Source organism: Curcuma longa, chromosome 3, assembly GCF_044706935.1.
Source record: "Curcuma longa cultivar G26 ecotype Majalengka, Jawa Barat chromosome 3, ITB_CL_G26_1.1, whole genome shotgun sequence".
Taxonomy (NCBI): domain Eukaryota; kingdom Viridiplantae; phylum Streptophyta; class Magnoliopsida; order Zingiberales; family Zingiberaceae; genus Curcuma; species Curcuma longa.
In genome coordinates this window covers 3,365,616-3,379,388 of record NC_133863.1, presented here as the reverse complement: position 1 = coordinate 3,379,388, position 13,773 = coordinate 3,365,616, and the positions used below count along the sequence as shown (strand labels likewise).

The following is a 13,773-nucleotide window of genomic DNA, read 5'->3' as shown; positions in this document are numbered from 1 at the left end:
ATTATACAGAGGTCTCTTCTCCGGTCTTACGCGAAGCCTCTCAACCAAGCTACTCATATTTTTTTTTCTGGAAAATGAAATTTAATCACTCGGCCGAGATATCTGTGAGATCCCAAGTTGCAAATTGAGAGATAGAGGAAAAAGTGGGATTTTTGACAAATTCCTTCATTGTTAGATCCGAACAAGTTGCAAATAATTAAATTTACATTATTTTAAATAATCAAGCGTACATGGTTTCTCCTAACATCGGTCCTTGTTACGTTATCGCATTAAATGCGCAGACAACCATATATATTATATTTGACACACAGTTACAATCACGCACGCCACACAGTAAAATACATTCCGTGCTAATTTATAATTGATGATTTGAGTCAAACTTTAAGATCTTGATCGCTTCCAAATGTTTAAACGTTTAACGCTGTATTTAAAAAGATATATTAAGATTGTTTTTAAATAAATAACTGAAACCGGTCATGGGTCAGTGGCCAGGCTCAACTAATTCTTACATCGTTCATGAATTCTAACGCTATATTTTAAGCCGACACGCAAGAAAACCACAAATTAAACTGCAAAGCAAGGTCGCACGCCAACCTCGCCTAATTCACCAATAACAGACTCGAACATTCAACAGCTGAAAGGAAACTAATCCCCTTCCCGATTAGCTCAGAAGTTGGTAAACACCGCCACCCAACTCTAAGTCCACCCTCCGCCATTGACTATATAACCAAAGATCTCATTCCTCGATCGTCGATCGACCTGCAACGATTCTCCCACTGCACGTATAATTCATGACGAAGCCCCAGCGCCTGATCATCTTCGCGATCGTCACGGCGACGGTACTGGTGCAGGTTTCCGGTCAGGCCTCGACGGCCTGCACTGCTGCACTGATCAGCACCTTCACGCCGTGCCTGAACTTCATCACCGGCAGCACTAACGGCGGCGGATCACCGAACGGAGACTGCTGCAAGGCATTTAGTTCGCTCGTCACCAACAGCACCGACTGTGCTTGCCTGATAATAACAGGGAGCGTCCCGTTTAGCCTACCGATCAACAGGACTTTGGCCATCTCGCTTCCTAGATTTTGCGGTTCGTCGTCAGTGCCCCTCCAATGCACAGGCACGTCTATGCCACTTCCAGGTCCAGGAACTCCTATTCCATACGGGCCTTCGCTTCCTCCACTACGTGAGAAACTTACCCTTCCTTTCATTTATGTTAGACAATTTACTGAATGATGGAATAATCCTACATGAATATTTGTTTCAGAGCCATTCTCGCCACCATCACCACCATCACCGGGAGGAGGCTTAGAAGGTTTTCCACCGTCGCTTTCGCCGGCACCCAGTACCCCGGCCGACCGAGGGTTTAACCAGGGGCAGCATCCTCTCCTGCTGCCAAATTCAGCTGTAAAACTCACTAGTGGCTTCTCAGTGCCTGTATCCACTCTGCTTCTGCTTCTAAGACTGTTATTGTAGGCACACATTCATACCAAACGTTCTTTTGTACACAATTAATTCTAAATATGATTTTGCGGTTTGTGTTCCACTGAGTGGAATCGACAGGCCGGATCCATGTGCCCATCAAGGGCCAGTTAAGAGAACGAGCCTCTACGACACATACTAATGGATCGTGCAGACTAAGCCGGGCCTCTTGTGGACGCTGGCACACAGCCCAAACGTTCAGTTCATCGTATCCTGTAAATAAATCACTGATAAGTGTCCATCCACATATATCCATTTGTTTTTTAATAGAATGTGCACCATTTTGCCTTCGCTGCCATCATGCATGAGTGCCACAAATCCACTTGTCAAATGTGCAGAGTGAAATACTTACTGCAAAAAGCATACCTACACGTTGCTAAAGAAAATCCTCGTCCAATGAACAGAACTGTTGGATGAAGTTATGACGCGTGCCATGCGTTTCCATGTTCGACCTGATTCTCGCTAAGACACGGAGTTTGAGGGATCATCAATTCTGTCTGTTAGGTATTTTTCTCACAAAAGTAAAAGGGACCTGCCCGATGCGTCTGACAGCTTGATACGCACGCCATATAGATGGTGTATTGCATGGCTGGGCATGCAGTACTGCACCAATTCAATTCGTTTCATGAGCCTCTGCTTGGTGTCAATTAATGCCATTTTCATATATACAAAAAGATAAAAGGCAATTTTTTTTTTGTTTTCGATCAAACTTTATCCAGTCGTGCTTCATTTTATCGGACTTACATATGGACAGTCCAACATGATCTTTCGTACGCAAAAATGCATAGGAAGTTTGACAAGTTTTTTTTTGTTGAAGTAATTAAAAAATGTGAGTGTGAGCTCATTTACACCTTAAATGCGTTTTACTTCGTGCTAAAATGTATTAAGTTTTCCTAGATGCATTGACAAATTGATCACAGATTAACCTCGCCGGATCATTTTACATTTACTAAATTGGAAACTTAGAAGCAGAAGGTGAAATTTGCTAATCAATTACTAATCGACGTCTATGACTCTCTTTCAACTCCTCCGTACTGGCTTCACATTTCAAGAAGCCCTGACTGATACCTTTCACAGTTACGTGTGCAAGTGAAGACATTGGACATGCAACAGTTGCAGTCTTGCACCCCAAATCGATCATCACTTCATTTCAATCATCTCTTTGACAAGCGAAGACCCTGGCCTGTACGTACGTGCCACACCCCTCGCCCACTGAGCATGCAGCTCCAAGTCCGCACAAGTAATTAACTGCGAACGCGACCAGTGTACGCACATGGAAACCATGCATGCGTGACGCCCAACGCTCGTCACGTAGCCCTTTTTTGTATAACTTGCAGAGTTTGCGACTTAGCAGTCGTCCGAGGTTAATTTGCTAATTAATTCGGAGGTTGAAGAGAGAGTGCAGTGCATGCAGAGGGCTCACGAGAAGAGACTTTCTCGGCCATCTGCGTAATCTTGCGTAAGGATAAGGTACTATACTGTTGGGACAATAATGGAAACGAGCGTTTAATTGCTCAGTCTATCAACTTTACTGGTTTAATTTGAATTTGACGTCGTCAAGTTTTGCAGCAGTTTTTCTTTTACCGATATGTATATATATGCACTCTGGTCTCGGGCATGGTATTATAGGCACGCAGTTATTGTGTGTACCAGATACTGTGGTGCGTCAGACGTCGATAACAATACTGGCAGGATCGTGTAGAAAGAGAAGGCGAGGAGAGCTTTAAGTTAATTTGGCGTGACTTGAACAGTACTACCCGTGCGCATGCGAGAAACAACACCGGATCATTTGTATTCTTAAATTTTTGTTAAATTTAATTCGCTCTTCAGGGAAAAGAAACAAAAAAAGACAAAAGAATTTTTGGTCAATCCTTCGAGTGCCCTCGCTTTTGATCATTCGACCATATCATGAGGCCCCGGGCCATTCCTCCTGGCTATTTTTTAAAGCTTCCCAAAGCTGCTGTCCCCAACTATGCCAGCCAAATCTGTCATCTTCAACCTCTTGCTTTTGCTAATTCCAATTAACGAAAGCAGCAGCAAAAGCAAGCAACCACCATTGATCATCAATGCCAAAAACTTTTCCAGCAAACTCCTTACGTATGTGCTCACTGAACATGATTGATACATTTCTTTAATTATCACAGTGACAATGAGTGCGCTCACAGGTTACCTATCTTTTCCTTAACATATATGACCGAACTAGCTCTATGCCCAACTGTAAAAAAGAATTCAATTCCCTACACTCTTCAAGACATCAAACTTGAACAAAACTAACAGACACGCTTGACGATGATTCCTGAGTCATTGACGTCCCTTGAGAAAGGCGCTCTAGTTGTGTTTATTTCTGCATCTTCTTGATCGACTAAATTAGCTGTGTGCATGGTTACCTCTTGTTGTTAGCAGCCAAAGAATTCTGGTGTGGAAGTCTGAAATATGTTTCTTGATCTTTCCTGGTCGTCACACAAGCAAAAAATGAACTCAGTTATAATCCAGCTTCGACACTAGTTTTTTTTTTTTGTAAGACAAGATCAAAACGAAAGACCGAATAGTTACCTTTACAGTCACTTGGTAAAACATGGTTGACTGAGGGAGGTTTCTGCAATGAAGAACAGCAACATCAACATCAACTTATATAATTTAAACAAAAGAAATCATAGTGGAATCCTTACTTTCAGTAACTAGAACAGGATTGGAGAAAGGAATTTGGGGGAAAAGATGTTTATCCAGTTACAGATATTAGAATGAAATACAAAATAAGCACCTGCTTTCTTTGCGTGGGTCCACAGAGACTCTGAAGCTCGTTGTCGGGGTCAATAAGTGCAGAACAACCTGCATTAGATGAAGACAAATCAATTCTTCAAAGCAAAGTGTTCATTATAATTCACTTTGATTTATGCATAGGAGATAGTTTTTTGAATACAGAAAAAGGCTCAGGACCTTGGTTTTACTATCTGTGCAGCCACTTCAATAGTAAGTCTCTGTGAAACCATGAGAGTATGGTAGTAGCTCTTCGACCTCTATTCGGGAGCTAGAGCCCATGCTCCTGATTCTGTTGCGACTTATTATTTCGACCGCGGCGTTGAAAACACTGTATACCGGTCTATGATCGGAAAATCTAGACTCTCCGTGTAGATAAGCCAACTGCGTAAGACCTCGGCCGTACCACAAGATACGGTCACACCTACATTGATACATACAAGAAACTAGACCAATTTAAGGAAGGCACATTTAGAAAAAGTGTGCCAAAGATATTAGTTAAGACTTAAGAGTACCATGCAGGTGTTCGCCTCTTCTCTTTTCTGTGCATGTCTTCACCAGCATATCTGTCGGAGTTGTTTGAATATTTGTAGGTGGGAGGAAAGGATATCCCTCCTTCCTTCCATCCTTCAAAAACATGTCCACACCTTTGCTCCCTCCGAAGCTGTTCATGAAGGAAACAGAATAATTAAGAGAACATAAAGAAGAATCGAAGAATCGAAGAATCTCGGCTTTCCCTATGCCACAAGAATTTTCTTTTTTGCCTTCTTGGGGGAGCATCTAGAAAAGCATTACATTCTTAATCGCCCAAGAGATTTCCATACTTTTGAGAGATCGAATCCGTCAAAAGCAAAACAGCAAAACACTAACAGTTAAAGTAACATTTAGAAAAAGATGAGCAAACTACCTGATCCTTTTCCAACAATGCTCTCCAGTTGTGCATCTCAACTAGTGCTTTTGCGGACTGATATGAAAGAGCAATACGGTAGTTCAAGTCACCAAGCCATATGATGCGACTAATGCAAGAAAAAAAACAAGAGCAAGAGAGTTGTGATCATAAATTCATTCTTGTGCAGTCATAAAATAGTAAATTGTGAAGCTAGTCTTACTCATGATCAAGGATTGTTTCAGGAGACATTTCATTGAATACTTTGCGCACCCGAGGAAACTTTGTTTTCCTTAAGATCTCACTCACATCTGCGTTCCTCCGCAGTTCATCCCCTTCTTTCTCTCCTGAGGTTAGGTGAGTACAGATGAAGCAAAAGCTTGTGCGGTGCAACGACATGCTGATTGCTATGGAGCCCTACAGCCAGAGAAGTGAACATTCTATTCAAGACCAGCTCACAAAGGTTTACAAAGAAATTGGAAGAGAAACAAAAGCAAAAAAATATTAATGATATTAAATGTGAAATAGAACAATATTTCGAGAGGAACATCACATACCTTGTTTCCAAGGTAACCCATTAATCCCCTGCCAACACAAGACACTTTCAAGTTCTTTATGTCGTTTCTAATTTCACTTCGCACCCAAATTGTCAGAAATATGCCTACCATCTGCTTACTTGCAACCAAGCAATACCTAGAACTGCAGCATAGCAGAATTAGAGCATATGAAAGACACAAGATTTCTACCACCGACAACCGAACTACATGAAATTGTTGAAACAATTACCTAGAGCAGCCAGAAAGTCTACCCCTTTCTTCCATATATTGTGGAGCACCATATGCATATGACATCGGCGAGCAAAAATCACTGTAAGATATTTCTCCCCCAGCTACCTCATCATAGGGTGAAGCTCCAAAGTTAAAATATGGATCAAAGTTACTTTGTGCACTCTCAATGCTCACCCGATCACAAACACTGAATCTTCGATCCAGCCTTGGTTGCATTGCCATGATATCGTTGTCCATTCTTGAACTACGACTTATGGAATGGAATGATCGTCGATGGAAGAATGATGAATTCATCTGCCTTGTCGAATACCCCTCAAAATCAGCATCCAGCTCCACCACAGGATTGGGAATGGGGGAAGGTAACCCATAACCTCCACCACAGCCATCCACGCCGGGAAGAGTGTTTAGCGTCTTTCTAATAAGTGCTAACCATTTCTTTGCTGGAATATTGTCTTCTGAACCAAGAACATTTCCAGCATTGAGAGGTACAATCTCTTGAAATCTGAAAAAACAAAAAAATGAACAAAGTTGATCAGACCTACCTCTATATATCATGCATGTATATTAAACAAAAGTTTTAAAATTTAGTCGAGAGAAAAGTGCAGAAACCGACCCCAAAACATATATATGTGCAGGAGGAGATGTATGGATCCATTCCTCAAGATTCAAATTTTTTGTTGGGGATTTCCCACCTACATTCCATGTTGATACAAAAATCCTACAACCAAATTTATAATCACTAGTCATATTGAAGTTCCTAAAAAAAGGTCAAAACAGGAAAACAAATTCTGCAAGGAGCAAAAATAGATTACTTGTAGTCCTGCATATCTGTAACTTGAGAAGCATCGACATCAAATCTTCCTTGCCGAACTCGATCTGAGTTCTTGTACAATCGCTCTGAAAACCAAGAGAAAAAAAATTCTGAGAAAGGAACTTTGAAAGCCAGCTGATTTTGTCCAAAGTTTCCGAACACTTTATACCTGTCCTGCTTTTCTTCACTGTGCTTGTCTTCCTCTCCATGAAGCTGGTCCTCCTTTCTCCATCACCTGGTGATGAACTTGCAGAATAATGAATAAAGAAAAGAATAGAATAATGAAAAAAAGAGGATGCAAAATTTGTGCTATTATTATCATGAATTTTTTGTGTTTATGCATAGATGAAGAAACACTAATGGAAGCTTTGTTTATCTGACAAGGAGTTTATAGTTTATTTCAGATTCGGGAAAAACCAAAGGGTAGTTGAGCAGAAGTCTATTCACTAACATGTGCATGGTATGAATGGTATTATAACGGAAGAGCATATATCCAAGTTATGGATAAGAGAATCAATACCAAAAGAGGTAGCTTAAGCAATACAGAAGGAAGGAAAATGTTCAGAAAAGAAACAATCAAAACCTACCTCTTCCAAATACATCATCATCAGCATGGAAGTCCCGAGGGTTGTTTTTGATGTTGAACCATTTTCGAACTGTCTTCGACCATGATGACTTCTCCAAACAAGATTAGAAAAGACTAACTCAGAACTCTGGAAGACCAAAAAACAGTGCTAAAACTCAAATGTGAGAGTAAGAAAACCTTGCTTTTCTTCGAGTTCTCATCTTTCATTGTTTCAGCAGTCCTTCATGCACACGCCACAGATGGTTCCCTTTCCCACCAAAATGTCGGAGACGGCAAAACCGACCTTTCTTGTTGGTATTCCTTAACGGAAGTAGAGGAAGGAGGAAAAACAATCCCACTTCGGATCCACAAGATGCCGATTAAAGAAAACTTTTTTCCCCAGGAAAATGGATCAGAGGAAGACGGGGACAAGTAAAGGGGAAAGCTTTGTAATTCCTTCGACGAGGTAGATCACGCCCAGTGGAGACGAACCGGAAGCCGAAGATAGACGCCAAAAGAAAGCCCAGGGGGATGAACGACCTCGTCTCCACGACGACAACTCGATCCAAAACCGCAGGCTACCGGCAAAGCGCAATGGAATGGTGGAAAAAAAAGAGAGGAGATTTAGGGCGCAGAGCAACAGCGAAATGGGGAGGCACTGGAGTTGAGCACAGAGCACGCACACTCAAAGACACCACCACTCTTACACTCCCAATTCCTAAACCTCGTTCTCAGAGCACAGCAAAGCGTCCAACTTGGAAGAGAGGAGAATAAAGCGCAACAAGCCTTATAGCCCCTCTCTCTCTCTCTCTCTCTCTCTCTCTCGCCCTCACTTCACCCCACTCATATCGAGGCCTTTTACCAGAGCAAAGCTTGTAAGAGAAAGATTAAATCGCAGAATAATAAATAACTAACCAGCCGCTGCCCCGCCTCGCCAGTCCCGGCTTTCAGTCGTTCTGCAGTGAATTCTCATATCCTGCCCCGGTCAGTCTTGTGTTCCCTGCAGAATGCGTTGAAGCGAAAACAGAGACGAAGGAAAAAAATGTGAGAAACGAACACTAAAAGAGACACACAAGATAAAGACTTGCTTGAGAGAGATAGCGAAAGCATGTTTTTTCTTTACCAATAAAAATTTCAGTTTTTATTGTCAGTTCGAATGTAGAACATTGCTTCGTCACATGATCAAAGCTTAAAAATCACAGTTTGGCAGCAAAAAAAGACGAAACATAGTTATTCAAACAAAAAAGATATGATTTTTTTTTCTCAAAATTCTCAATGTAGACCGTTGCCGATATCTGGAAAAAAACAGGAAAAGATAGAGAGAGAAGAAACTGTAAGTTCTCTGAACAAATCCCTCCGCTAGTATTGTTATTTTGTAGTGCAACTCCACTATTCTGCTTGGGTAAGGGAATGCATAGGGGAGAGCGCTTAGGTGTTAGTCTCTTAGAGGTCCTACAATCTAGTGGGTGTTTGGCTGTGATGCTCCTGGACCTTTGGGGCTACCTGGGCGTGGCTAATGCTGCTTCGAAGGCCGCCCCATCTCCACGCTGAGGATGCTCATTGCTCTAGGGCTCCCCTGTGCTTGAATGCAGGATATAAGGGAATAGGGCCTTGTAAATGATGGAAATCAAGTGTTTTTGGTGACAAGATAGGTCGTGCATTGTTTAGATTTTGGCTCTTGTCTGGGGTGCACTAAGCAAGCAGAAACACACTGTGGGATTGATTTAATCTATCTCCTTCAGGCCAAAGATCAAGGTGTGAGAGTTGCATTCACATCTCTATGTTCTAACTTGGTGAGTTAAAATTCACACATAAATTTATTTTAAAGTTCTTGCATTAACAAGACCACCTGACCTACATATCATTTGCATCACCATGAATGAGGATTGCAGTGCCATGCAGTGTCCTACCTTGTGATGTTCCATTAAGTTCTTTCAGTGGGGCACCTGAGGAAGAAGCTCACGATGAGATATCTCTAAACACTAAATGACACACATGTGGAATGTTACGTTGTGTGTGCGTGTAAGAAAGAGAGACCCTCGTTCCAGCCCTTTTCTTCTCCACTCACTGAAACACAAGGACAAAATAAGGATGAATTCCATGGAGGCATGATGAGTGCATTATTAATTCAAGGGTGGAGTTGGATCTTATCTGAAACAGGACACCAAGTGGCTCTTTGTTCAGCATCAGAAGCAAAGAGGAAGGTCAATGGCAAATTGTTAGCAAAACGACATCAAGTGGCTCTCTGTTCAGCATCAGATTCAATGCTTGCTGGTAAAAAACAATCTCAACTGGTGCTTAGTGGCCAAGTGCCACATGCACAACCATGTAGCAGCTTCACTACAGTTCAAGTTTAGGATTATTATATCGATAAACACTTTTCTTTATAATGCTTGCTTCCTTCAAAACGTACGTACTTCATTTTTTTTAAGGACCTGAATCGATCAGATCTCGTGGAGAGTATACATAAATATATACGAGTACAAAAACAACATGGGCACAGAGAGAGAAAGGACAGTCAAAGGAGAGCTCTCTCATTTCCAGACTTTAACAAAGTATCTTCCTCATACTCTTCTCTTTTTCAGCTTTAATATCTTCTCATTTAGCTTTATATACTTTCACAAAACGATTTGCTAGGGCTTGGCCTTTTCCTAGTGTCATTTTCTCGAAGCTCTTAACACCAAAAGAGCAATTACGCGAGGGAGAAAGACAAAACAAGGACAAAGCGACTTTAATTTGCGATGTCCTGTAGCTACTGTTGTAGAGGAAGTGGACTTTAATTTGTTGACTGAGCTTTGTTTTGATTTTCTGGAGAAAAATAAGCTATAATATATTTAGGATCCATTAATTAATGCAGTATAATATGTTTAAAATTAGTGCAGTTCAATTGGGCCAAAATGGGCTTTAACTGGATCGGCCTTTTAAAGGCCCATAAGGCCGTCGCGCTTCGTTATAATCCCTCCGACCGCTCGAAGTCGGCTATGCCCTCGCTCGTCGCTTTTCGTCGCGGAGGGCGTCGTCGATTGCGAGCATGTGAACCGCGGCGTTCCGCATTTAGGGCTTGTTGATACTGCAAAGATTTCGATCGGAAGACGGTGAGCGGAATCTAATTTGCTCCACCGACCAATGTTAGGTTAGCAGTTTTTGTATTCTTTTAATTTTGGTATTCGTTTTGGGATTGAGTTGTTGTGGAGGAGCAGAGACATGAAGCGGACTATGACGGTTTTATCCCCCTTGTTTTTCTGTTTTTTTGTTGCCATTCCATTTGTTATTATGGATTTTTGCATAGCATTTTTGACGTTTAGGTTTTCTTGGACATCCTCAAGAAACATAAAGTGTTCCTTTTCAGTCACTGCATCGGAAGGTAATATCACGCAGTTGGATTTTTGTTGAATTTCCCTGAGACAATTATTGGTCTAGTAGAGCTAGGGTCTAGCATAAGAAAATATCTCACGGAGAGAACGATTTTTAAATAGCTATTTCAAGTGATGATTCTAACTGAGAGTTGGTATAAGAAAGGGTAGGAATACGAGCTAAGTTCAAATCCAGTACAATATCATCATGATAATGCTTTATGATAAGAGGGTAAGTCTTTAGTTGGATGATTTATATGTATTTGATTGGGGGTACCTGATTCCAATGCATTGTTGTATTTGCTCATGGTTGGTTAAATTACCTTGATATAACATGAATAACTTAGCTAGCGAGATTTGAGAAATATAATATATTGCTCAGATAAAATGATCTTTGACAAACTCATAAGTAGCTTAGTTGGATGTTACCCAACTGTATAGTCGAAAGGTTGCGGGATCATTGAAATTTTTAGGAGAGAGTTTTTCTGTGAAGTGACCATAAATTTATATTGCTGCTTGCCTGCAGAGCATGTATTTCTACTAAGGAAGTCAAGTGGTAGTCAACAGAAAAGGAAATAAAATTAAGCAGGACAAAGTGGCTAGGAAAGCATGTTAATTTTGTATGAAGAATTAATTAAATTGCCAAATTGCGATTAATTGGTTTGTTATGTGGGGTTTATGATGAAGCGGTACACAAAGTTAGTTCTGTTGTTCAGATTGAACTGATGGACTGATGGTTCAGCATAAATATAGTATAGCTTACCTTTTACTACTTGGATTGGCTTCTTCTAATTTGGCTCTAAGTGTTGATTATTTGGCAAAGAATATGACCAACTAAAACAAAGGAAAAGGAAGCCTGCATTGGCAATTCTTTTTTGGTCTGACTGCGTAATGAAAGGAAAAAATGAAAAAGGATTTTATTTGATGTGGACTAGACTCATTTTTTGAAATCAGTAGCATATTTTGTTTTTGGAAATTTGGCCAACTATGATAAAAAAAAATTGCATCTCATACCGTTGACATGGTGGGATATTTGCAAAATTAGGACCCTTATCTCAAGTTTCATCCCATGGGCAGCGATAAGGTTATAGTTACCTGTCTACATCAAATGATTAGGGAACCAGGAGGTAAAATAAGTGATTAAGAGTATGATACAACTATAATAGAGAAATAAACCTGGCCAACTTCCATTAATTCAAAATTTTAAATTTAGTTAAACAATTTATTGGTTTAGTTTCGTCTTGCAAATTAAGTTTCGGTTTTGATTTGAGCCTATACAAATTGTTGAACTACGAACTATCACAAACTAAATATAGTTAGGTTTTATAATACTTGTATATTTATATATATATGGAAGTTAGTGTGTTAATTAGTATGATTTTTTACTCATTTACCTTTTTTATGTTCACTAATCAATATAATTTTTAGATTACAACACATTTCTATTGTTATTCTCAATATAAATCTATTTGGTTTCAATCGTTTTACCAAATTGATATCAAATCGTGCTCCACCCTCTTGCTTGCAAAGTTGCTAGAACCAAGCTTAAGCTAGTGTCATTTTTACTCTAAATTTCCCACCATGTACCACTTTTTCATTAAGGGCAGTTTAGTGTACAAAGCTCTTGTTAATGCGGGGTCTCAGGAAAGGATCTATTGTACGCAGTTTTACTTACAAGCGGTTGTTTAAGCAACTTAAACCCGTAGTCACTAGGTCACATGATAGCAATTTTAAGGTTTCCCTTCAAATACCACTTTTTCATTAAAATAAATAAAATAATTCAAAATTCGAAAATATTAAATTAATTAAGATTCTCCTATAAATACCCTCTCGCTCTTCATCTAAATTTCCAATCCCTTTTTCTTTTATATTCCAAGGTCTCAACTATATTATACTTTTCTACATATCAATTTTGTAACTGTTTTTTTCTCTATTTTCTTATATTTTGTTAATTCATGGGTACATTGACTATGGCATGGGTACCTTGTAAAGGATGTGTGGATGGCAAAGAATTATGATGAATCGAGTATCAAGACACCTACATTCAGGAGTTGAGTATCGAGGAACTTACTTGGCCCTTGTCAAAGTCCGTGGTTGAGGTATATAAGGAATTTTTTTATGGCCTGTCTTACATCTGGATCAAGGATGTGGAATCCAACTATCTGGATAGTTCCCCTTTGTCAGGGCGGTGATGTATCTCCTTGGTTGATGTTTTTAGGCATGCTCAATCATTGACTTCTAAGTTGTAGCTGTTGGCAGGCATAAACTATTAGTCATTCTTAATATTTTATATATTTTCACTTAAATGGAATGTTGAGCTAGCACAGTTTGGCTGCACTCATGCCATCGAGCTCAGCATGGCTCAGCTCTATCTGGGCATGCCAAGCTTGAAATGTTGGCTAGTGAATAACCTTGAAAGGGCTACATCTTTCGTGGGAGTAGAACATAGGCGGGTGTCTGCAGTAACCTGGTAGAGCATGTGGTTTTTGGCAGAACCAAAGTATTTTCAAACAAAGAAACTTGCAAGTATATGGACGCTTAGGAGGAGCAAGGAGGTAAAGGGAGGGCAAGCAACAAGTCAAAGTAAACTTTACGACAATGAAGTACTAAGGCCAACGTTGTGCAGTTGGTTTAGGATGATGGATTGGGAGTTCAGAAAGGGATTATCTGGGTTCATGGTAAGTTAAAGGAACCCCCTGTTGAAGCAAAACTTGAACAAAACAAAGGGATCGTGTAATAGGGAGTAACAAGTTGAAATTGCTCATGCTGCAAGAGAGTTCAACACTGTGGCAGACCGGTCAGCTTAAAAGTTAAAAGTGCTACGGTGATATTCCAAGTGAAAGCCCAAAGGACACTAGATGCAGCACAACAGGTGCAAACCGTGATTGTATCGAAGCTGATCAAAATTTTTGATATAATGACAGCTCTAGGGTCGCCCTTTAAGAAAAAGGATTAATACCAAGTTTGCTTTCAAAATTTCAGCAGAATTTGTGATTTGGTAATTGGTTTGATTTCTCCATGACATATGAATGGGAGGGGATATTTTGACAAGATATTAAAATATTAGTGGGATGTTTTCTTATTTTTAAATTTGAAAGCATGCTTTAAAAAGTTAATGATTTTGGGTCATAT

General features: G+C 40.1%; 2 protein-coding genes across 2 annotated transcripts; one reads left to right on the top strand and one right to left on the bottom strand.

Moving 5' to 3' along the window:
• Nucleotides 1–768: 768 nt before the first annotated feature.
• LOC141823407 (non-specific lipid transfer protein GPI-anchored 16-like) lies at nucleotides 769–1,759 on the top strand. The gene is made up of 2 exons (XM_074710687.1): nucleotides 769–1,185; nucleotides 1,267–1,759. Exons 1-2 carry the CDS (start codon nucleotides 792–794, stop codon nucleotides 1,473–1,475), a joined length of 603 nt encoding a protein of 200 aa, XP_074566788.1. The 5' UTR covers nucleotides 769–791; the 3' UTR covers nucleotides 1,476–1,759.
• Nucleotides 1,760–3,861: 2,102 nt separating this feature from the next.
• Nucleotides 3,862–7,829, bottom strand: LOC141823406 (type IV inositol polyphosphate 5-phosphatase 7-like). The gene is made up of 14 exons (XM_074710686.1): nucleotides 7,487–7,829; nucleotides 7,311–7,398; nucleotides 6,893–6,958; nucleotides 6,725–6,809; nucleotides 6,526–6,630; nucleotides 5,911–6,414; nucleotides 5,682–5,823; nucleotides 5,348–5,541; nucleotides 5,146–5,254; nucleotides 4,754–4,902; nucleotides 4,419–4,662; nucleotides 4,243–4,310; nucleotides 4,035–4,077; nucleotides 3,862–3,931 (listed from the first exon to the last, which is right to left on the bottom strand). The coding sequence occupies exons 1-11, from the start codon at nucleotides 7,514–7,516 to the stop codon at nucleotides 4,446–4,448; spliced, it is 1,689 nt and encodes a 562-aa protein (XP_074566787.1). The 5' UTR covers nucleotides 7,517–7,829; the 3' UTR covers nucleotides 3,862–3,931; nucleotides 4,035–4,077; nucleotides 4,243–4,310; nucleotides 4,419–4,445.
• Nucleotides 7,830–13,773: the final 5,944 nt, after the last annotated feature.